This window comes from Chiloscyllium plagiosum, unplaced genomic scaffold (genome assembly GCF_037043375.1).
Source record: "Chiloscyllium plagiosum isolate Xiang-an unplaced genomic scaffold, Cpla_swu_hap1 HiC_scaffold_50, whole genome shotgun sequence".
NCBI classification, from domain to species: Eukaryota; Metazoa; Chordata; class Chondrichthyes; order Orectolobiformes; family Hemiscylliidae; genus Chiloscyllium; species Chiloscyllium plagiosum.
Window position 1 is genome coordinate 48,523,573 of NW_028270188.1, and position 24,152 is coordinate 48,547,724.

The following is a 24,152-nucleotide window of genomic DNA, read 5'->3' on the forward strand; positions in this document are numbered from 1 at the left end:
CTGTTCCCTGGCACAGCCTGCAGTCAGTTAATGCTCTGTTCCCTGGGACAGCCTGCTCTCTGTTAATGCTCTCTTCCCTGGGACAGCCTGCTCTCAGTTAATGCTCTGTTCCCTGGGACAGCCTGCTCTCAGTTAATGCTCTGTTCCCTGGGACAGCCTGATCTCAGTTAATGCTCTGTTCCCTGGGACATCCTGATCTCAGTTAATGCTCTGTTCCCTCGAACAGCCTCCCTGGGACAGCCTGCTGTCAGTTAATGCTCTGTTCCCTGGGACAGCCTGCTCTCAGTTAATGCTCTGTTCCCTGGGACAGCCTGCTCTCAGTTAATGCTGTGTTCCCTGGGACAGCCTGCTCTCAGTTAATGCTCTGTCCCCTGGGACAGCCTGCTCTCAGTTAATGCTCTGTTCCCCATTCCCTGGGACAGCCTGCTCTCAGTTATTCCTCTGTCCCCTGGGACAGCCTGATCTCAGTTCATGCTCTGTTCCCTAGAACAGCCTGCTCTCAGTTAATGCTCTGTTCCCTGGGACAGCCTGCTCTCAGTTAATGCTCTGTTCCATCTTCCCTGGGACAGCCTGCTCTCAGTTAATGCTCTGTTCCCTGGGACAGCCTGATCTCAGTTAATGCTCTGTTCCCTGGGACATCCTGATCTCAGTTAATGCTCTGTTCCCTCGAACAGCCTCCCTGGGACAGCCTGCTGTCAGTTAATGCTCTGTTCCCTGGGACAGCCTGCTCTCAGTTAATGCTCTGTTCCCTGGGACAGCCTGCTCTCAGTTAATGCTGTGTTCCCTGGGACAGCCTGCTCTCAGTTAATGCTCTGTCCCCTGGGACAGCCTGCTCTCAGTTAATGCTCTGTTCCCCATTCCCTGGGACAGCCTGCTCTCAGTTATTCCTCTGTCCCCTGGGACAGCCTGATCTCAGTTCATGCTCTGTTCCCTAGAACAGCCTGCTCTCAGTTAATGCTCTGTTCCCTGGGACAGCCTGCTCTCAGTTAATGCTCTGTTCCATCTTCCCTGGGACAGCCTGCTCTCAGTTAAAGCTCTGTTCCCTGGGACAGCCTGCTCTCAGTTAATGCTCTCTTCCCCGTTCCCTGGCACAGCCTGCAGTCAGTTAATGCTCTGTTCCCTGGGACAGCCTGCTGTCAGTTAATGCTCTGTTCCCTGGGACAGCCTGCTCTCAGTTAATGCTCTGTTCCCTGGGACAGCCTGCTCTCAGTTAATGCTCTGTTCCCTGGGACAGCCTGATCTCAGTTAATGCTCTGTTCCCTGGGACAGCCTGATCTCAGTTAATGCTCTGTTCCCTGGGACAGCCTGATCTCAGTTAATGCTCTGTTCCCTGGGACAGCCTGCTCTCAGTTAATGCTCTGTTCCCTGGGACAGCCTGCTTTCAGTTAATGCTCTGTTCCCTGGGATAGCTTGCTCTCAGTTAATGCTCTGTTCCCTGGGACAGCCTGCCCTCAGTTAATGCTCTGTTTCCTGTCCCCTGGGACAGCCTGCTCTCAGTTAATGCTCTGTCCCCTGGGACAGCCTGCTGTCAGTTAATGCTCTGTTCCCTGGGACAGCCTGCTCTCAGTTAATGCTCTGTTCCCTGGTGCTGTGTTCCCTGGGACAGCCTGCTCTGAGTTAATGCTCTGTTCCCTGTCCACTGGAATACCCTGCTCTCAATTAATGCTCTGTTCCGTGTTCCCTGGGACAGCCTGCTCTCAGTTAATGCTCTGTTCCCTGGGACAGCCTCCTCTCTCAGTTAATGCTGTGTTTCCTCGGAGTGCCTGCTGTCAGTTAATGCTCTGTTCCCTGTCCCCTGGAACACCCTGCTCTCAATTAATGCTCTGTACCGTGTTCCCTGGGACAGCCTGATCTCAGTTCACGGTCTGTTCTGTTTCTAGGGCTTCCATATTCTGTGTGATCTGCAAGACAGCTTCGCCGGCCTTTCAACCAAGGTGGTGGAGTTGCTGAACGATGAATATGGAGGCAAGGGCATATTCACGTGTGGTTTCAGCCCAGCCTCATATACAGACACAGTGAGTAGTGAGGGGCAAGTGTTCACCAGCTCATGGCAGCTTCTGTCTCTCTCTGTCGACTGTTTGGTGGCCCCAGCCAAGTGTCTGAGAGTGTAGGTTTGGCCCGAGAAATACTGGGCACATTCACGATCATTTGCCAGTGTTCTAAAGACACCGGGAGAGTTCCAAAGGACTGGAAGGTAGCATATAGAACCCCACTCTTTAAACAAGGAGGGTCTGAGGTAATGGGGAATTATAGGCAATTATTGGTCTGACATCGGTGGTGCGGAAAATGTTGAAGACAGTTATTAAAGGTGGAAGACTGAACATTTGGACAGTAGTAACAGAATCAATCCTATTCACCAAAGGGTGAATGCTTTACAAATCTTCTGGAATTTTTTGAGGATGTGACCAGGGAGCGGATAAGGGTGAACCAGTTGATGCTGTGCATCTGGATTTTCGAAAAATTTTGGCAAGGTTCCATGCAAGAGATTAGTGAGGGTAATTAAAGCTCATGGTATCAGAGGTAACGTCTTAACATGGATAGAGAGCTGGTTGGCGGACAGGAAGCAGAGAGTTGGATTAAACAGCTCCTTTTCAGAGTGACAGGCAGTAAGCAGTGGGGTGCTGCAGGGTTCAGTCCTCGGACCCCAGCTGTTCACAATTTACCTGAACCATTTGAACGAAGGAACTGAATGCAAACTCTCCAATTCGCAGATGACTAAGCTGGGTGGCAGTGTGTGCTGTGGGGTGGACGCAAGAGGCTGCAGGGTGACTTGGACAGACAAATACTTGGCAAATGCAATATAATGCAGATAAATGTGAGGTTATCCACTTTGGTGGCAAAAACAGGAAGGCAGCTTATTATCTGAATGGTGGCAGTTTAGGGAAAGGTGAGGGGTGTCATGATGGAACAGTCACTGAAGGTTGGCCATACAGGTGCAGTAGGCAGTGAGGAAAGCTAATGGCATGCTGGCCTTCATAGCAAGAGGATTGGAGTATCAGAGTAGGCAGTGTCTTGCTGCAGTTATACAGAGCCTTGATGAGGCCACACCGTGAGGATTGTGTGCAGTTTTAGTCTCCTCGTCTGAGGAAGGACATTCTTGCTATTGAGGGAATCCAGCCAAGATTCACCAGACCGATTCCCCAGATGGCAGGACTGACATATGAGGAAAGAGTAGATCGACTGGGCTTGTACTCACTGGGATTTAGAAGAACAGGGGAGTGTTCTCACAGAAATATATAAAACCCTGATGGGACTGGACAGGCTCGATGCAGGAAGATTGTTCCTGACGTTGGGCGTCACAGACTAAGAAAAAGGGGTAAGCCCTTCAGGACTGAGATGAGGAAGAACATCTTCACTCAGAGTTGTGAACCTGTGGAATTCTCTCCTACAGGAAGCCGTTGGGGCCAGTTCATTTGATATATTTGAGAGGGAGCTGGACGTGGTCCTTGTGGTTAAAGGGATGAAAGGGTATCAGGAGAAAGTGGGAGTGGGATACTGAGTGTGCATGGTCAACCATGATTGTATTGAATGGTGGTGCAGGCTAGAAGGGCTGAATGGCTTCCTCCTGCACCTATTTCCCATGATGCTGCACATCTGCTCTGAGGTTCCGTGCATCGAGTTCGGTTCCGGATGCAGTGGCTGTGCATGGACCTCAGAGTCCGAGAGGGAGTAGCAGTACCCTGCAATCCCATAGCCCAGAGCCTGAGGCCTATCTCCTCGTGCACGTACCCGTCAGTGACTCAGTACCTGGGGCAGTTCCAGAGGAAGGCAGTGACTGGGCTGATCGTGTGTGTCTCTTGTTGCCGTGTGGCTGTCAGTGTAACTATCTCTCTCTCACTCCTGATTTTCTCCTTGATTGTGCAGAGCCCAGTGAAGGAGGTCCATCGGCTGCTGAACTCTTTCATGGGCATTGTGCAGTTATCGAGTCGCAGCTCCATCTTCTGCCCCATGTCACTGAACAGAAATGCTCTGGGGCGGAAACGGCCATCTCCCATCAACTTCCCACACATCATCTACGACGTGAGTATGTCACATAGCACAGAAACAGACCCTTCGGCCCAACCAGTCCATGCTGACCAGAATCCTAAACTAAACCAGTCCCACCTGCCTGTGCTTGGCTCATATTCCTCCAAACATTTCATGTGCATGTCTGAATGTCTTTTAAACGTTGTAACTGTCCCCACACCCACCCGTTCCTCTAGAAGGTCCTGAACAACTGTGTTAAAATGTTGCTCTTCATGGTTTTCTCCTCATTTTAAAAATATGCCCTGTGGTCTTGAGAGAAATAGAGAGAGAGCCGTTGATGCTGTATCCTGGTTGGTTCCTGAAAAAGAAGGCTGTGTTGGATTCTGGGAGAAGGCTGCAGAATCACAGCGACTGTCAAGAGTTGCTGGGCAGAATCTGGAATCTCTACATGTTGTGTCTCGTGAGTGTATCTGCTTCCTGGCTGCTACTCACTGTCCAAGCAAAGGGACAGGAACAGGCACAGGCTAAGCTATGGACTGCATCCTTGAATGAATTTGCACTGTGCAGTTTGATAGGTGTGGCCTGTGTTGGCCAGGTTTTGAGGGCCACACCCCATAAGAACTGGTTTCTTTCCTCAGCGTTTAGGATGTGGGAATTCGTGGTAGTGTCGGAGCACAGATCCATACAACATGAGCTCCTGATATGTGGCTGTTGGTTGCAATCACCTGCTTTCTCTCTTTTCCCTCTGAACAGGCATCTCTGAGTTATCACAGCAGTGCAGTGCTCGCTATGGCCCTGGAAACACTCACCATCCCGTATCGGCTGCACTCGGGTGGTATCTCCCTGTCCCAGCTGACAGACGCTCTCAACCCAGCTGGGAGAAAGGTACTGCGCTTCCACAGCACCCAACACGCAGCACTGCCTCCTTCCAGAAGCTGCTGCTATTACTGCTGCACAGATCACCCTGGGGGAAATAGAGGCAAAACATTGCCCCGTCTGGTGGTCATGTGCAATCAGAGCAGCTCAGGGGTTAGCACTGCTGCCTCTCAGCGCTAGGGGACCCAGTCTCTGGCGAATGTCTGTATGGGGTTAGTACATTCCCCCTGAGTTGGGGGAATGGGGTGAAAAGGAGACGGGCGGGATCTGCAGAGGCACTGTACCATGTGGAACTAACACTGTCTCTCAGGGCAGTGTCATTGCACGAGGGTTCACATCTCGCAACGGCCCCTGGTGGAACTGAAGGCGAGTGACAGCGACAGCCACCATCAACTGTCATCCAAACTGATCTGATTTACTCATGTCCTTTCGGCAAGGCGATCCTCTGTCCTGGGCATACGTCTGACTGTCCTCTGCAATGGCTGAGTAGGGCAGTCATTTAGAGGGACACAGAAGGCCTCAGCAGCTTTACCCACATGACAATGCTGCCTGTTAATGAGGAGCCTGCCAACACTTGTGACAATGTACAAACCAGAGGGATATCACGACAAGCCTTTCTGAAGACAGCCATGGGAACAAGATGTGTGGGTGTGAGAGAAATGAGTGGAGGGGGAAAAGGGTGCTGACTGACCATGTCTCTGGTCACAGGTGATCAGTGCATCTGCCTCTGTCCCGTTCCCTATGAGGGACACAGACACTATCCCAGATGTACTCTGCAGACAGCAAGCTGCAATGCTGTGGACCGGGCTGACACCATGTGGAGACTTCCAGGAGTCCCAATGCTTTGCACAGTCGGTGGTGATCCGAGGAGTCAGCAATGAAAGACAAATCAGGTAACCCTTTAAGCTGCTATTTACAACACACTCCCACCAGTATGGATGGCACAGTGGCTAGTACTGCTGTCTCACAACACGAGGGAGCCAGGTTCAATTCCACACTCCAGGTGGATGAATCAGGGGTAAATATTCAGTAATAGGGTAAGGAATGGGTCTGGGTGGATTACTCTTCTGAGAGTCACTCTGGACTTGTTGGGTCAAATGGCCTGTTTCTATACTGTAAGGATTCTTTGATACGTCTGTACCCCAGTGTTACAGTGACAGGGCAAAAGCACAGCAGGTCAGGCAGCATCTGAAAAATTGATGTTTCGGGCAAAAGCCCTTATACAGTGACAGACCTGTCCCCACTGGTACTGTACCCCAGTATGTGTTTCAATAATGACTCAGGTTGCCACATGGTGACTGGAAACACTCCATTGAACAGAAATGTTATCCTGAGTATTTTTATTGGTATATTATGATCTATCAGCATTATATTGTAATGGTCTAGTTTTTTCCTTTCACTGACTGTAATGATCAGTGTTTGTCTTTCCCTCAGTAATCTTGCTCCAGGAGTAAAGGGGCCCTCAGTATTACATAGCTGTCCAACTGGAGAGGATGTGCTGAGTACATTCCTGCACAGTTACTTCCCCACTGCTCTCAGGTTAGTAGACCCCTGAAGACCAGAACTGGCTAGTGTTCAGTGACTGGGCGATGGTGTGTGACTGATCCTTTCTTGTTCCAGTGCTGTCCATCTGGCTCAAACCCCCTGTTCCGTGGCCTCTCCATATCCACAGTTTTTTAGCCCATCCTTGAACAAACAGGGACAGCTTCTCGGAGGTGGTCTGTCGGCGTCAGCGTGTGGTGAGTGTGACATTACCGAGCTGACCGTTTATCAAATATATTTTTTTATTTGTTATATGGGAGTTCACCCTGTAAGGAAAGGACAAGTCAATACAACTGTGGCTGATTTGGAGCTTCTATTCCACGTCCCATCTTGTTTCTTTTTGTGGGAGGGGAGAGGTAATTGGCATTTCTGTTCTGGATTGGACTCCAGGTGAACAGGTCCCTCTTTCTCTCCCTAGCTGTCCAGAGTATTCCTGTGATGAGTACGCTTCAGTCATCACCAGTCTTATACAGTGTCCTGCACAGTTTGTACCGGGAGGTAAGCAGCCTCAACCTTCGCAAGTTCAGTGCCTTTCTGTCTGCTGGCACTGAGCTGGATGACTTCCGCGAGGTCCTAGAGGAACTGAACACCCTGTCCCAGTGCTACAAAATGAATTTTGATATGGATGAATCAGGAGATGATTCTGATGGTGAATAGAGAACGCTGTAAACCTGCCAAGCCCCTCCAGCGATGCTTACCCCTGAGGAATAGGGCAAAATGGGAATCCACATCTGTAAATACATTCAACACCAGGGAGCAATGCCACATTGACCTGTTCAAACAGCTGCAGCGACGGTGGAGAGGGTGAATGTTGGGTCCCTCAGCCAGGCATGAATGACCACGGTGAGAGACAGGAGGCTGCTTAGTTAATACTGTTGTTTATTTTTTTTTTGCAATAAAAATTGAAGTGGTAAGTGACACCAGCATTGCTGTTTGGGGAGCTGCTGAGATTAACCCTTTTCTCTTTGTCACCTTACTGAAAGTACCAGATCGCAGTGTCAAAAGATTTATTCAGCTATTTTGACTCAACAGTGCTAGCAACACAAACTTACAGACAGCCACTCACTATAACTTAAGATGTACAAAAAAATACATTACACATTTTAATTTACAGCAATTTTTAAAAAAGACTTATCTGGCAGCAGCTGGTGGTAAAATCACTATCCAAATTTTGGATCCATTGGCACAGACTGTTTCTTTGTAACTCTCAAGTCCATCTGGAGGTGAGTGTGGACACTGCTTCAGGTCAGTATCAGACTAACAGGGGAACCCACTGAGTTACTGGGAGGGTTTGGACAGTCTGCATATTTAAAATAGCCCCTCCATGTGCAATAAAGACCACATTGCACGTTCTCGCTCACTAGTTAAAAATCACACCCCAACAGGTTTAAGTGGAAGAGCTAGAATTTATAGCAAAAGTTTAGTGTGCTGTAACTGAAATTATACTTTGAAAAATACCTTCAGTCTCATCTGTTAGTATGACCATGATAGTTTCACTTCTTTCACATGTAAATCACAAAACTTTTGTGATTTACATGTGAAAGAAGTGAAACTATCATGGTCATACTAACAATGAAGGTATTTTTCAGTGTATAGTTTCAATTACATCACACTGTAAACTTTTTTGCTATAAATTGTCTTACAACTGTGCACTCCACAAGTACCTGAAGGAGCAGTGCTCCGAAAGCTAGTGCTTCCAATTAAACCTGTTGTTGTGTGATGTTTAACTTTGTACACCCCAGTCCAACACTGTCAGTAAGAAAATATAGACTCTTGATTTTGCAAGCCATGATCATGTTTGAATTATTTTTGTGATTAAAACCGCTCCCCCTGCGAACATATTCGGAAGGGGATAGTGTGGGCCTGAAGCACTGAAATCCAGTGAGGTCAGGGTCCCCAACACACACAAGCAGCAAAGTTAAGACAGGGCGGTAAATCGACCAGCAATCACAGCCTCCGCTGCCCAATTCCTCCCACGGAAACTGTGCAGGCATAGGACGTGCTTTACTCACCAGGGGTACCGAGAATACAATCAAACCCCAGGTACACTCTCTGGCTCTGGAACAGGAACAGACTTAGGGACCTGACACCAGCACAGCAATTAAAAACAATCCAGCTAACAAGATGGATATCCACAACACTCAGATGCTCTGGGCTGCAGAAGGAGACACAGGTCAGAGTTCCAGCCATCAATTAGTCACTCATTCTCATTGGCAGTCACAAGACTCACGGCAAGGAATGTCCCTGTAATTACAGGGGAGGAACACACATCCAGCTGGTCTGCGAGGGTCAGTCTTGTTCCTCATCGGATACCGGGCGATCAGAGAGCTGCTCGGGGTTACTACTGCTCATAATGTCCTCTTCCTCGTCAGTACTGGCATCGCCCGAAGTGTGGAACAACCACATCAGCTCTCGGAAACGCTGTGAAACCTAGGGAGCGAGCGGACAGACAGCACTGTCAGGAAGGAGCCTCTCTGTACGCCAGGGTGAATATTACAGCTCACGTCCCTCCCCAGACGTATTCATTTCCCGTAACAAAACGTTGTGTGGAGGCACGTTACAAGGATGATCTTACAGAGGGAACTGCAGAGCTTGGAGGCCAGGGAGATACTGGCTCATGACCCACTCCTTTACATTAGTGTCAGATTTAATTTAATTTTAAATCAACCTTTCCAGAGATGTTGCAAGGCTCCTGAGCCAGAGGCAGGGACAGCACCACAAGAGCTCTCACAGCAGTGTCAACTTTATAATTCAAGGAAACAGTTTAGTCCTGTCGCCTGTCTCAATGGGCTCACCTCCTGGGCTGACTTGCTGTTCAGCTGTTGTGCCACTTCCCGGAAGGTCTCTTCATTGGCTCCACTCTCCCGACAGGCTGTGAGAATTGCTCGATCAGCCTCCCTGCAACACAGCAAAGAGCACAACCCTGGGTTACTGACACACACACGCACTCGTACCCAGCGAGACACTGTGCACTGAAGGGAGCAGGGACTGCACTGAACTCACACAAAGGGAACACCATCACTGTCATTTCACATCACTGCAGACCTCTTCCATTTCAGTAAATCTCCCTCTACACTATCTCCCATCAAACACTCCCAGGACAGGGACAACACGAGGTTAGATACAGAGTAAAGCTGCCTCTACACTGTCCCCCCCCACCATCAAACACTCCCAGGACAGGGACAGCACAGGATTAGATACAGAGTGAAGCTCCCTCTACACTGTCCCCACATCAAACACTCCCAGGACAGGGACAGAACGGGGTTAGATACAGAGTAAAGCTCCCTCTACACTGTCCCCCCCATCAAACACTCCCAGGGACAGGGACAGAACGGGGTTAGATACAGAGTAAAGCTCCCTCTACACTGTCCCCCATCAAACACTCCCAGGGACAGGGACAGCACAGGATTAGATACAGAGTGAAGCTGCCTCTACACTGTCCCCCCCATCAAACACTCCCAGGGACAGAACGGGGTTAGATACAGAGTAAAGCTCCCTCTACACTGTCCCCCCATCAAACACTCCCAGGACAGGGACAACACGAGGTTAGATACAGAGTAAAGCTGCCTCTACACTGTCCCCCCCCCATCAAACACTCCCAGGACAGGGACAGCACGGGGTTAGATACAGAGTAAAGCTCCCTCTACACTGTCCCCCCCCCATCAAACACTCCCAGGACAGGGACAGCACGGGGTTAGATACAGAGTGAAGCTGCCTCTACACTGTTCCCCTGAAGTCCCCATGAGATACAATTTCCTGACCTATGGGAGTTTCTGCCATGACACAGGAGCCCGTGGGTCAGGCCTGCAATATTCCCCACCTCAGCCCACAGCACAGGGAGGAGTTGGCCTTACCTTGTCCACAGCACCACGCGTTCCCCTGTCGAGCTGAGTCGGGTGTTCTGAGCACAGACTGCAGCCTGGGCCTGGCTGTAATGTTCATCACTCTCAGCCTGCAGCGGTGAGTTCTCGGAGCTGGGGCCTAGGGCAAGACTCACTGCCGGGCTTTCACGGGCTGAAGTTCCGAGGGCAGTCTCGTCCTCACGACTGCTCTGGAAGCTTCTGTCTGGCAAGGCCCTGCGAGCCAGCGTGAGCCGCAGGTCAATGGGAGAGAGGTCAGACAGTTTCTGGCAGCTCTGGAAGCGGACCTGGGCACTGGCGGAGGCAAACTTGACCGAGGCATGGCCTCCTGGCTGGAGGGAGGCCGAGCCAGGGCTCCCCTCCTCCTCTGCCCGCCAGCTCACTCCCTCTCCCAGCGTTCCCACCTCCTGGTGGGACTGGTCCCTGGTAGCAGCCACTCTGCACTCTTGGTCCTTTGTGGTTGGAGCCTGGGGTCTGAGCCTGGCCCAGTCCCCTCCCTGCGATCTGGACGTGTTCTCCCTGGATCCAGGCGCTCCCTCCGCTGCCGTGTGCCTCATTACTCCTCCTCTGTCTGCCTCCTCTTCGCCCCCCTCTCCCCGCTGTGTGGAGCTGTTTCCCCCCTCGCCCTCAGCCGGGAGGCCGCAGGTCTCATTGGTGGATCCCACCAGGGAGCTGGGAGTCTCCATCCTGAACCGAGATGCTGCACTCTCTATCTCGTCGCCCTCGCTCATCGAGTGGTCAGGGCCTGGGGACAGCACACTCCCCCAGGTCTGGCCTTCCTCACAGGCTGCTGGGGGCAGACATGGGCGCCTCCCTGTGGGAACAAAACACAGCAATCGGAGAGTCTGTCTGAGCAATACAGTCAGAGGCCCAGGACGGACACACACACAGGCCCACACAGAGAGAGACATCCACAGAACAGGCCCACAGAAACACACCCACACACAGGCCCACAGAAACACACACACCCACAGACAGGCCCACAGAGACACACCCACACACAGGCCCACAGAGAGAGACATCCACAGAACAGGCCCACAGAAAAACACACCCACAGACAAGCCCACAGAAACACACACACACACAGGCCCAGAGAGAGACACACACACACCCACAGAACAGGCCCACAGAGAGAGAGAGACATCCACAGAACAGGCCCACAGAAACACACACACACAGACACACCCACAGAATAGGCCCACAGAAACACACACAGGCCCACAGAGAGAGAGACATCCACAGAACAGGCCCACAGAAAAACACCCCCACAGACAAGCCCACAGAAAAACACACACACACAGGCCCACAGAGAGAGACACACCCACAGAACAGGCCCACAGAAACACACACAGGCCCACAGAGAGAGAGACATCCACAGAACAGGCCCACAGAAAAACACCCCCACAGACAAGCCCACAGAAAAACACACACACACAGGCCCACAGAGAGAGACACACCCACAGAACAGGCCCACAGAAACACACACAGGCCCACAGAGAGAGAGACATCCACAGAACAGGCCCACAGAAAAACACCCCCACAGACAAGCCCACAGAAACACACACACACACACAGGCCCACAGAGACAACACACACACATATTCTCTCTCTCTGGGATCTACACCCTTTTCATTCTTCATGGCTACTCCCAGTCAGGGCTAAAGTGCTATTTAACTACATGGTGGATCACAAGCATCTCCTTGTTTAAGGCAAAACAGCATTTATTGGAGGCCGTTCTGAGCATGGATGATCCCTGGTTTGGTGGGATTGGCTTATGAACAAAGGCTAAATTAGTTAGTGGCTGTCCTCCCTGGGATTTATGAGAATGGGCGGTGATCTCACTGAAACATCCAGGATAAATGCTGAGGGGATGTTTCCCCTTGTGGCACAGTCTCATTTTAAAACAGAGATGAGGAGGAATTTCTTCTCTCAATGGATTGTGTCTCTGGTACTCCTTGGCCCCGAGTGCTGTGGGGCACAGCACCCTTGTGTTTATTTATGGCTGAGGTAGATTCTTGATCAGACAGGGAAGTGGACAATCCTATCAAGTGAGCAGGCTCAAGGGGCCGAATGGCCGCCTCCAGTTGCTATCTCGTGCGATCCTATGATCGAAGCAATCAGGAGCTGAGTCCACACTGACTACAGCAACAGGACGACGGGTGAAGATTGTGGGGGAATTCCCAGTCTCAACCCAGGACAGAGAGGTTATTTGAGGATAGGGAATGCTGCAGTTTGTGGGAGTTTGCTGCGTAAACTGGCCCGGGATTTTCCCACACATCAGCAGTGACCAAAATCCAAAACACACACCACAGCCGGAATGTCTGAACAGTGGATGGTGCTACAGCAATGTAAACCTGCCTCATCTGGCACCCACTGGTGGTCGGGCTTCAGTTAAATTCCTCAGCCCTCCCTCAACACTGACACACTCATACACACTCACCAACACAGGCGTGTACACTCGCTAACACACGTGCATACTCACTGACACAGGCGTGCACACTCATTAACAGACACACTCGCTGACACAGGCGTGCACACTCATTAACAGACACATGCTCGCTGACACAGGCATGCACACTCATGAACAGACACACTCGCTGACACAGGCATGCACACTCATTAACAGACACAAGCTCGCTGACACAGGCATGCACACTCATGAACAGACACACTCGCTGACACAGGCATGCACACTCATTAACAGACACATGCTCGCTGACACAGGCATGCACACTCATTAACAGACACACTCGCTGACACAGGCATGCACACTCATTAACAGACACATGCTCACTGACACAGGCATGCACATTCATGAACAGACACACTCACTGACACAGGCATGCACACTCATGAACAGACACACTCGCTGACACAGGCATGCACACTCATTAACAGACACACTCGCTGACACAGGCATGCACACTCATTAACAGACACATGCTCACTGACACAGGCATGCACATTCATGAACAGACACACTCACTGACACAGGCATGCACACTCATGAACAGACACACTCGCTGACACAGGCATGCACACTCATTAACAGACACACTCGCTGACACAGGCATGCACACTCATTAACAGACACCTGCTCGCTGACACAGGCATGCACACTCATTAACAGACACATGCTCACTGACACAGGCATGCACACTCATGAACAGACACACTCGCTGACACAGGCATGCACACTCATTAACAGACACCTGCTCGCTGACACAGGCATGCACACTCATTAACAGACACATGCTCACTGACACAGGCATGCACACTCATGAACAGACACACTCGCTGACACAGGCATGCACACTCATTAACAGACACACTCGCTGACACGTGCATACTCGCTGACACAAGCAAGCACACTCCTTAACAGACGTACACTCGCTGACACAGGCGCGCACACTCATTAACAGACACACACTGACACAAGCGTGTACACATTAACAGACACTCGCTGACACGTGCACACTCATTAACACATTCTGGCACACGTGCACACACTCATTAACAGACGCACACTCGCTGACACAGGCGTTAATGAGTGTGCGCGCCTGTGTCAGCAAGTGTGCATCTGTTAACGAGTGTGCACGCCTGTGTCAGTGAGTGTGCACGTGTTAACAGATGCACACTCGCTGACACAGGTGTGCACACTCATTAACAGGCGCGCACACTCATTAACAGACACTCTGACACACATGTGCACACTCGCTGACACAGGCGTGCACACTCATTAAAAGACGCGCACTCGCTGACACAGGCATTAATGAGTGCGTGCCTGTGTCAGCAAGTGTGCATCTGTTAACGAGTGTCCACGCCTGTGTCAGCAAGTGTGCCTCTGTTAATGAGCGTGCACACGCATTAACAGATGCACACTCACTGACATAGGCGTGCACACTCGTTAACAGACACATGCTCGCTGACACAGGCATGCACACTCATGAACAGACACACTCGCTGACACAGGCATGCACACTCATGAACAGACACACTCGCTGACACAGGCATGCACACTCATTAACAGACACAAGCTCGCTGACACAGGCATGCACACTCATGAACAGACACACTCGCTGACACAGGCATGCACACTCATTAACAGACACATGCTCGCTGACACAGGCATGCACACTCATGAACAGACACACTCGCTGACACAGGCATGCACACTCATTAACAGACACATGCTCACTGACACAGGCATGCACATTCATGAACAGACACACTCACTGACACAGGCATGCACACTCATGAACAGACACACTCGCTGACACAGGCATGCACACTCATTAACAGACACACTCGCTGACACAGGCATGCACACTCATTAACAGACACATGCTCACTGACACAGGCATGCACATTCATGAACAGACACACTCACTGACACAGGCATGCACACTCATGAACAGACACACTCGCTGACACAGGCATGCACACTCATTAACAGACACACTCGCTGACACAGGCATGCACACTCATTAACAGACACCTGCTCGCTGACACAGGCATGCACGCTCATTAACAGACACATGCTCACTGACACAGGCATGCACACTCATGAACAGACACACTCACTGACACAGGCATGCACACTCATGAACAGACACACTCGCTGACACAGGCATGCACACTCATTAACAGACACCTGCTCGCTGACACAGGCATGCACACTCATTAACAGACACATGCTCACTGACACAGGCATGCACACTCATGAACAGACACACTCGCTGACACAGGCATGCACACTCATTAACAGACACACTCGCTGACACGTGCATACTCGCTGACACAAGCAAGCACACTCCTTAACAGACGTACACTCGCTGACACAGGCGCGCACACTCATTAACAGACACACACTGACACAAGCGTGTACACATTAACAGACACTCGCTGACACGTGCACACTCATTAACACATTCTGGCACACGTGCACACACTCATTAACAGACGCACACTCGCTGACACAGGCGTTAATGAGTGTGCGCGCCTGTGTCAGCAAGTGTGCATCTGTTAACGAGTGTGCACGCCTGTGTCAGTGAGTGTGCACGTGTTAACAGATGCACACTCGCTGACACAGGTGTGCACACTCATTAACAGGCGCGCACACTCATTAACAGACACTCTGACACACATGTGCACACTCGCTGACACAGGCGTGCACACTCATTAAAAGACGCGCACTCGCTGACACAGGCATTAATGAGTGTGCGTGCCTGTGTCAGCAAGTGTGCATCTGTTAACGAGTGTCCACGCCTGTGTCAGCAAGTGTGCCTCTGTTAATGAGCGTGCACACGCATTAACAGATGCACACTCACTGACATAGGCGTGCACACTCGTTAACAGATGCACACTTGCTGATACAGGCGCACACACTTGTTAACAGATGTACGCTCGCTGACACAGGCGTGCACACTCGTTAACAGACGCACACCGCTGACAGGCACGCACACACACAGGCATGCAAACACATTAACAGACACTCATTCGCTGACACACGCATGCACACTGACACAGGCATGCACACGTTAACAGACGCACACGCTGACACACGCATGCACACTCGCTGACAGGCATGCACACTTGTTGACACAGGCGTACACACTTGTTGACACAGATATACACACTCGCTGACACAGGCATGCAATCATTAACAGATGCACACTTGTTGACACAGTAATACACACTTGTTCACAGATGCACACTCACTGACACAGATATACACACTCGCTAACAGATGCACTCACTGACATAGGCGCACGTACGCTGACACGTGCTCATATGAACACAGGTGCACACTCGACATAGATGTGCACACTCACTTATAGGGGCACACTCACACATGCACACTCGTTAACAGGCGCACACCCACTGACACAGACTTGCACACTCACTGACACACATGTGCACGCTCGTTCACAGGCACACACCCACTGACACACATGTGCACACTTGCTAACACAGACCTGAAGCCCCAGCTGAGACAGCTAGCTCAGCCTTGCTGGGATCGGGAGTGTGAGGGTCCTCCTTCTGCTCAAGGTCATCCTCCACCAGATCACCGGCTTTCCCAGGATCCTTATTCCCAGGTTGTGGGCTCCAGGCTTCCAGAACATTCCCAGAATCTTTCCCTTTTGAGCTTTTGGAATCCAGGCTCTGGGCAACAACAGCAAACACAATATTCAGGGCAGAATGACAGCACCAGAGAGAGTGGGAGGGAGGGAGAGAGAGAGCGTGCATGTTAGAGATGGACAGTCCCCTTGCCCAGAGACAGGGGCTCACAGAGGGACACACACATACCCCTGCTGCCCCCAGCCCCAGGGAGACAGAGAGATACACACCCCCACACCCAGCACCATCCCCAGCCCTGGGGAGACAGGGGCTCACAGAGGGACACACACATACCCCTGCCGCCCCCAGCCCCAGGGAGACAGAGAGAAACACACCCCCACCCCCAGCACCATCCCCAGCCCTGGGGAGACAGGGGGTCACAGAGGACACACACTCTCCCCGCTTCCGCCCCATCCCCAAGCCTCGGGGAGACAGGGGTCAGAGAGGGACAGCCTCCCCCACTCCTCAGCCCGAGGGAGACAGGCAGCCCAGTGTATTAGCAGGACAGGCCTCCTGCTGATCATTAATGCCTGGAGCCCGACCCAAAGCCACAAACAGTAGCTCTCCTTTACCTTCTCATGCGGGTGACACTCTCGTCGTTTCTTGTTCCTCGGCAGAGGGGCCATCTTCTGAATCTCCTCTTCATCCTCGAGGTCAGGCAGCACCACCTCCTCGAAGCCATCAAACTGACAGGGGGGCAGGAGGTACAGTAACGGTCAGCACGGGGAGTGGGAGAGGGACCATCCACCCACCCAGATACAGTACCGGTCAGCACGGGGAGTGGGAGAGGGACCATCCACCCACCCAGATACAGTACCGGTCAGCACGAGGAGTGGGAGAGGGACCATCCACCCACCCAGATACAGTACCGGTCAGCACGGGGAGTGGGAGAGGGACCGTCCACCCACCCAGATACAGTACCGGTCAGCACGGGGAGTGGGAGAGGGACCATCCACCCAGATACAGTAACGGTCAGCACGGGGAGTGGGAGAGGGACCGTCCACCCACCCAGATACAGTAACGGTCAGCACGGGGAGTGGGAGAGGGACCATCCACCCAGATACAGTAACGGTCAGCACGGGGAGTGGGAGAGGGACCGTCCACCCACCCAGATACAGTAACGGTCAGCACGGGGAGTGGGAGAGGGACCGTCCACCCACCCAGATACAGTAACGGTCAGCACAGGGAGTGGGAGAGGGACCGCCCACCCACACAGATACAGTAACGGTCAGCACGGGGAGTGGGAGAGGGACCGCACACCCACACAGATACAGTAACGGTCAGCACGGGGAGTGGGAGAGGGACCGCACACCCACCCAGATACAGTAACGGTCAGCACGGGGAGTGGGAGAGGGACCGCACACCCACCCAGATACAGTAACGGTCAGCACGGGGAGTGGGAGAGGGACCGTCCACCCAGATACAGTAACGGTCAGCACGGGGAGTGGGAGAGGGACCGTCCACCCACCCAGATACAGTAACGGTCAGCACGGGATGTGGGAGAGGGACCGTCCACCCAGATACAGTAACGGTCAGCATAGGGAGTGGGAGAGGGACCGCCCACCCACACAGATACAGTAACGGTCAGCACGGGGAGTGGGAGAGGGACCGCACATCCACCCAGATACAGTAACGGTCAGCACGGGGAGTGGGAGAGGGACCGACCACCCACCCAGATACAGTAACGGTCAGCACGGGGAGTGGGAGAGGGACCGTCCACCCAGATACAGTAACGGTCAGCACAGGGAGTGGGAGAGGGACCGCACACCCACACAGATACAGTAACGGTCAGCACGGGGAGTGGGAGAGGGACCGACCACCCACCCAGATACAGTAACGGTCAGCACGGGGAGTGGGAGAGGGACCGTCCACCCAGATACAGTAACGGTCAGCACAGGGAGTGGGAGAGGGACCGCCCACCCACACAGATACAGTAACGGTCAGCACGGGGAGTGGGAGAGGGACCGCACACCCACCCAGATACAGTAACGGTCAGCACGGGGAGTGGGAGAGGGACCGACCACCCACCCAGATACAATAACGGTCAGCACGGGGAGTGGGAGAGGGACCGTCCACCCAGATACAGTAACGGTCAGCACAGGGAGTGGGAGAGGGACCGCCCACCCACACAGATACAGTAACGGTCAGCACGGGGAGTGGGAGAGGGACCGACCACCCACCCAGATACAGTAACGGTCAGCACGGGGAGTGGGAGAGGGACCGACCACCCAGATACAGTAACGGTCAGCACGGGGAGTGGGAGAGGGACCGTCCACCCACCCAGATACAGTAACGGTCAGCACGGGGAGTGGGAGAGGGACCGTCCACCCAGATACAGTAACGGTCAGCACGGGGAGTGGGAGAGGGACCGTCCACCCACCCAAATACAGTAACGGTCAGCACAGGGAGTGGGAGAGGGACCGCCCACCCAGATACAGTAACGGTCAGCACAGGGAGTGGGAGAGGGACCGCACACCCAGATACAGTAACGGTCAGCACGGGGAATGGGAGAGGGACCACCCACCCACCCAGATACAGTAACGGTCAGCACGGGGAGTGGGAGAGGGACCGCCCACCCACCCAGATACAGTAACGGTCAGCACGGGGAGTGGGAGAGGGACCGCCCACCCAGATACAGTAACGGTCAGCACGGGGAGTGGGAAAGGGACCGTCCACCCACCCAGATACAGTACCGGTCAGCACGGGGAGTGGGAGAGGGACCGCCCACCCAGATACAGTAACGGTCAGCACGGGGAGTGGGAGAGGGACCATCCACCCAGATACAGTAACGGTCAGCACGGGGAGTGGGAGAGGGACCGCCCACCCAACCAGATACAGTAACGGTCAGCACGGGGAGTGGGAGAGGGACCGTCCACCCACCCAGATACAGTAACGGTCAGCACGGGGAGTGGGAGAGGGACCGCCCACCCACCCAGACACAGTAACGGTCAGCACGGGGAGTGGGAGAGGGACCGTCCATCCAGATACAGTAACGGTCAGCACGGGGAGTGGGAGAGGGACCGCCCACCCATCCAGATACAGTAACGGTCAGCACAGGGAGTGGGAGAGGGACCGCCCACCCACCCAGACACAGTAACGGTCAGCACGGGGAGTGGGAGAGGGACCGCCCACCCACCCAGACACAGTAACGGTCAGCACGGGGAGTGGGAGAGGGACCGCCCACCCACCCAGATACAGTAACGGTCAGCACAGGGAGTGGGAGAGGGACCGCCCACCCACCCAGATACAGTAACGGTCAGCACGGGGAGTGGGAGAGGGACCGCCCACCCAGATACAGTAACGGTCAGCACGGGGAGTGGGAGAGGGACTGCACACCCAGATACAGTAACGGTCAGCATGGGGAGTGGGAGAGGGACCGCCCACCCACCCAGATACAGTAACGGTCAGCACGGGGAGTGGGAGGGGGACCGCCCACCCACCCAGATACAGTAACGGTCAGCACGGGGAGTGGGAGAGGGACCGCCCACCCACCCAGATACAATAACGGTCAGCACGGGGAGTGGGAGAGGGACCGCCCACCCACCCAGATACAGTAACGGTCAGCACGGGGAGTGGGAGAGGGACCGTCCACCCAGATACAGTAACGGTCAGCACGGGGAGTGGGAGAGGGACCGCCCACCCACCCAGATACAGTAACGGTCAGCACGGGGAGTGGGAGAGGGACCGCCCACCCAGATACAGTAACGGTCAGCACGGGGAGTGTGAGAGGGACCGTCCACCCACCCAGATACAGTAACGGTCAGCACGGGGAGTGGGAGAGGGACCGCCCATCCAGATACAGTAACGGTCAGCACGGGGAGTGGGAGAGGGACCGCCCACCCAGATACAGTAACGGTCAGCACAGGGAGTGGGAGAGGGACCGCCCACCCACCCAGATACAGTAACGGTCAGCACGGGGAGTGGGAGAGGGACCGCCCACCCAGATACAGTAACGGTCAGCACGGGGAGTGGGAGAGGGACTGCACACCCAGATACAGTAACGGTCAGCATGGGGAGTGGGAGAGGGACCGCCCACCCACCCAGATACAGTAACGGTCAGCACGGGGAGTGGGAGGGGGACCGCCCACCCACCCAGATACAGTAACGGTCAGCACGGGGAGTGGGAGAGGGACCGCCCACCCACCCAGATACAATAACGGTCAGCACGGGGAGTGGGAGAGGGACCGCCCACCCACCCAGATACAGTAACGGTCAGCACGGGGAGTGGGAGAGGGACCGTCCACCCAGATACAGTAACGGTCAGCACGGGGAGTGGGAGAGGGACCGCCCACCCACCCAGATACAGTAACGGTCAGCACGGGGAGTGGGAGAGGGACCGCCCACCCAGATACAGTAACGGTCAGCACGGGGAGTGTGAGAGGGACCGTCCACCCACCCAGATACAGTAACGGTCAGCACGGGGAGTGGGAGAGGGACCGCCCATCCAGATACAGTAACGGTCAGCACGGGGAGTGGGAGAGGGACCGCCCACCCAGATACAGTAACGGTCAGCACAGGGAGTGGGAGAGGGACCGCCCACCCACCCAGATACAGTAACGGTCAGCACGGTGAGTGGGAGAGGGACCGCACACCCACCCAGATACAGTAACGGTCAGCACGGGGAGTGGGAGAGGGACCGCACACCCAGATACAGTAACGGTCAGCACGGGGAGTGGGAGAGGGACCGCACACCCAGATACAGTAACGGTCAGCACGGGGAGTGGGAGAGGGACCGTCCACCCAGATACAGTAACGGTCAGCACGGGGAGTGGGAGAGGGACCGCACACCCACCCAGATACAGTAACGGTCAGCATGGGGAGTGGGAGAGGGACCGTCCACCCAGATACAGTAACGGTCAGCACGGGGAGTGGGAGAGGGACCGCCCACCCAGATACAGTAACGGTCAGCACAGGGAGTGGGAGAGGGACCGCCCACCCACGCAGATACAGTAACGGTCAGCACGGGGAGTGGGAGAGGGACCGCCCACCCACCCAGATACAGTAACGGTCAGCACGGTGAGTGGGAGAGGGACCGCACACCCAGATACAGTAACGGTCAGCACGGGGAGTGGGAGAGGGACCGCCCACCCACCCAGATACAGTAACGGTCAGCACGGGGAGTGGGAGAGGGACCGCACACCCAGATACAGTAACGGTCAGCACGGGGAGTGGGAGAGGGACCGTCCACCCAGATACAGTAACGGTCAGCACGGGGAGTGGGAGAGGGACCGTCCACCCACCCAAATACAGTAACGGTCAGCACAGGGAGTGGGAGAGGGACCGCCCACCCAGATACAGTAACGGTCAGCACGGGGAGTGGGAAAGGGACCGTCCACCCACCCAGATACAGTACCGGTCAGCACGGGGAGTGGGAGAGGGACCGCCCACCCAGATACAGTAACGGTCAGCACGGGGAGTGGGAGAGGGACCATCCACCCAGATACAGTAACGGTCAGCACGGGGAGTGGGAGAGGGACCGCCCACCCAACCAGATACAGTAACGGTCAGCACGGGGAGTGGGAGAGGGACCGTCCACCCACCCAGATACAGTAACGGTCAGCACGGGGAGTGGGAGAGGGACCGCCCACCCACCCAGACACAGTAACGGTCAGCACGGGGAGTGGGAGAGGGACCGTCCATCCAGATACAGTAACGGTCAGCACGGGGAGTGGGAGAGGGACCGCCCACCCATCCAGATACAGTAACGGTCAGCACAGGGAGTGGGAGAGGGACCGCCCACCCACCCAGATACAGTAACGGTCAGCACGGGGAGTGGGAGAGGTACCGCCCACCCACCCAGATACAGTAACGGTCAGCACGGGGAGTGGGAGAGGGACCGCCCACCCACCCAGATACAGTAACGGTCAGCACAGGGAGTGGGAGAGGGACCGCCCACCCACCCAGATACAGTAACGGTCAGCACGGGGAGTGGGAGAGGGACCGCCCACCCAGATACAGTAACGGTCAGCACGGGGAGTGGGAGAGGGACCGCACACCCAGATACAGTAACGGTCAGCATGGGGAGTGGGAGAGGGACCGCCCACCCACCCAGATACAGTAACGGTCAGCACGGGGAGTGGGAGGGGGACCGCCCACCCACCCAGATACAGTAACGGTCAGCACGGGGAGTGGGAGAGGGACCGCCCACCCACCCAGATACAATAACGGTCAGCACGGGGAGTGGGAGAGGGACCGCCCACCCACCCAGATACAGTAACGGTCAGCACGGGGAGTGGGAGAGGGACCGTCCACCCAGATACAGTAACGGTCAGCACGGGGAGTGGGAGAGGGACCGCCCACCCACCCAGATACAGTAACGGTCAGCACGGGGAGTGGGAGAGGGACCGCCCACCCAGATACAGTAACGGTCAGCACGGGGAGTGGGAGAGGGACCGCACACCCACCCAGATACAGTAACGGACAGCACGGGGAGTGGGAGAGGGACCGCCCACCCAGATACAGTAACGGTCAGCACGGGGAGTGGGAGAGGGACCGCCCACCCAGATACAGTAACGGTCAGCACGGGGAGTGGGAGAGGGACCGTCCACCCACCCAGATACAGTAACGGTCAGCACGGGGAGTGGGAGAGGGACCGCCCACCCACCCAGATACAGTAACGGTCAGCACGGGGAGTGGGAGAGGGACCGTCCACCCAGATACAGTAACGGTCAGCACGGGGAGTGGGAGAGGGACCGTCCACCCACCCAGATACAGTAACGGTCAGCACGGGGAGTGGGAGAGGGACCGCACACCCACCCAGATACAGTAACGGTCAGCACGGGGAGTGGGAGAGGGACCGCACACCCACCCAGATACAGTAACGGTCAGCACGGGGAGTGGGAGAGGGACCGTCCACCCACCCAGATACAGTAACGGTCAGCACGGGGAGTGGGAGAGGGACCGCACACCCAGATACAGTAACGGTCAGCACGGGGAGTGGGAGAGGGACCGCCCACCCACCCAGATACAGTAACGGTCAGCACAGGGAGTGGGAGAGGGACCGCCCACCCACCCAGATACAGTAACGGTCAGCACGGGGAGTGGGAGAGGGACCGCCCACCCACCCAGATACAGTAACGGTCAGCACGGGGAGTGGGAGAGGGACCGCCCACCCAGATACAGTAACGGTCAGCATGGGGAGTGGGAGAGGGACCGTCCACCCACCCAGATACAGTAACGGTCAGCACGGGGAGTGGGAGAGGGACCGTCCACCCACCCAGATACAGTAACGGTCAGCACGGGGAGTGGGAGAGGGACCGCACACCCACCCAGATACAGTAACGGTCAGCACGGGGAGTGGGAGAGGGACCGCCCACCCAGATACAGTAACGGTCAGCACGGGGAGTGGGAGAGGGACCGCCCACCCACCCAGATACAATAACGGTCAGCACGGTGAGTGGGAGAGGGACCGCACACCCACCCAGATACAGTAACGGTCAGCACGGGGAGTGGGAGAGGGACCGCACACCCAGATACAGTAACGGTCAGCACGGGGAGTGGGAGAGGGACCGTCCACCCAGATACAGTAACGGTCAGCACGGGGAGTGGGAGAGGGACCGTCCACCCACCCAAATACAGTAACGGTCAGCACAGGGAGTGGGAGAGGGACCGCCCACCCAGATACAGTAACGGTCAGCACGGGGAGTGGGAAAGGGACCGTCCACCCACCCAGATACAGTACCGGTCAGCACGGGGAGTGGGAGAGGGACCGCCCACCCAGATACAGTAACGGTCAGCACGGGGAGTGGGAGAGGGACCGCCCACCCACCCAGATACAGTAACGGTCAG

At 54.8% G+C, this 24,152-nt stretch overlaps 2 protein-coding genes across 2 annotated transcripts in view; one reads left to right on the plus strand and one right to left on the minus strand.

The window, feature by feature from the left end:
- msto1 (misato mitochondrial distribution and morphology regulator 1) overlaps positions 1 to 7,302 on the plus strand; it is a 34,659-nt gene extending 27,357 nt beyond the window's left edge. Inside the window, exons 8-14 of the mRNA XM_043684010.2 lie at positions 1,881 to 2,015; positions 3,865 to 4,020; positions 4,720 to 4,851; positions 5,551 to 5,735; positions 6,277 to 6,381; positions 6,463 to 6,581; positions 6,803 to 7,302. Coding sequence (XP_043539945.2) covers positions 1,881 to 2,015; positions 3,865 to 4,020; positions 4,720 to 4,851; positions 5,551 to 5,735; positions 6,277 to 6,381; positions 6,463 to 6,581; positions 6,803 to 7,041 — 1,071 coding nt within the window. The 3' untranslated portion in view covers positions 7,042 to 7,302. The remainder of the gene's footprint in view (positions 1 to 1,880; positions 2,016 to 3,864; positions 4,021 to 4,719; positions 4,852 to 5,550; positions 5,736 to 6,276; positions 6,382 to 6,462; positions 6,582 to 6,802) is intronic.
- Positions 7,303 to 7,377: 75 nt separating this feature from the next.
- The window catches only part of gon4lb (gon-4 like b), a gene marked incomplete at its 5' end in the record, with an annotated part of 29,095 nt that continues 12,320 nt past the window's right edge, over positions 7,378 to 24,152 (minus strand). The window contains 5 exon segments of the mRNA XM_087985160.1: positions 7,378 to 8,814; positions 9,180 to 9,282; positions 10,239 to 11,058; positions 16,223 to 16,409; positions 16,937 to 17,050. Coding sequence (XP_087841286.1) covers positions 8,674 to 8,814; positions 9,180 to 9,282; positions 10,239 to 11,058; positions 16,223 to 16,409; positions 16,937 to 17,050 — 1,365 coding nt within the window.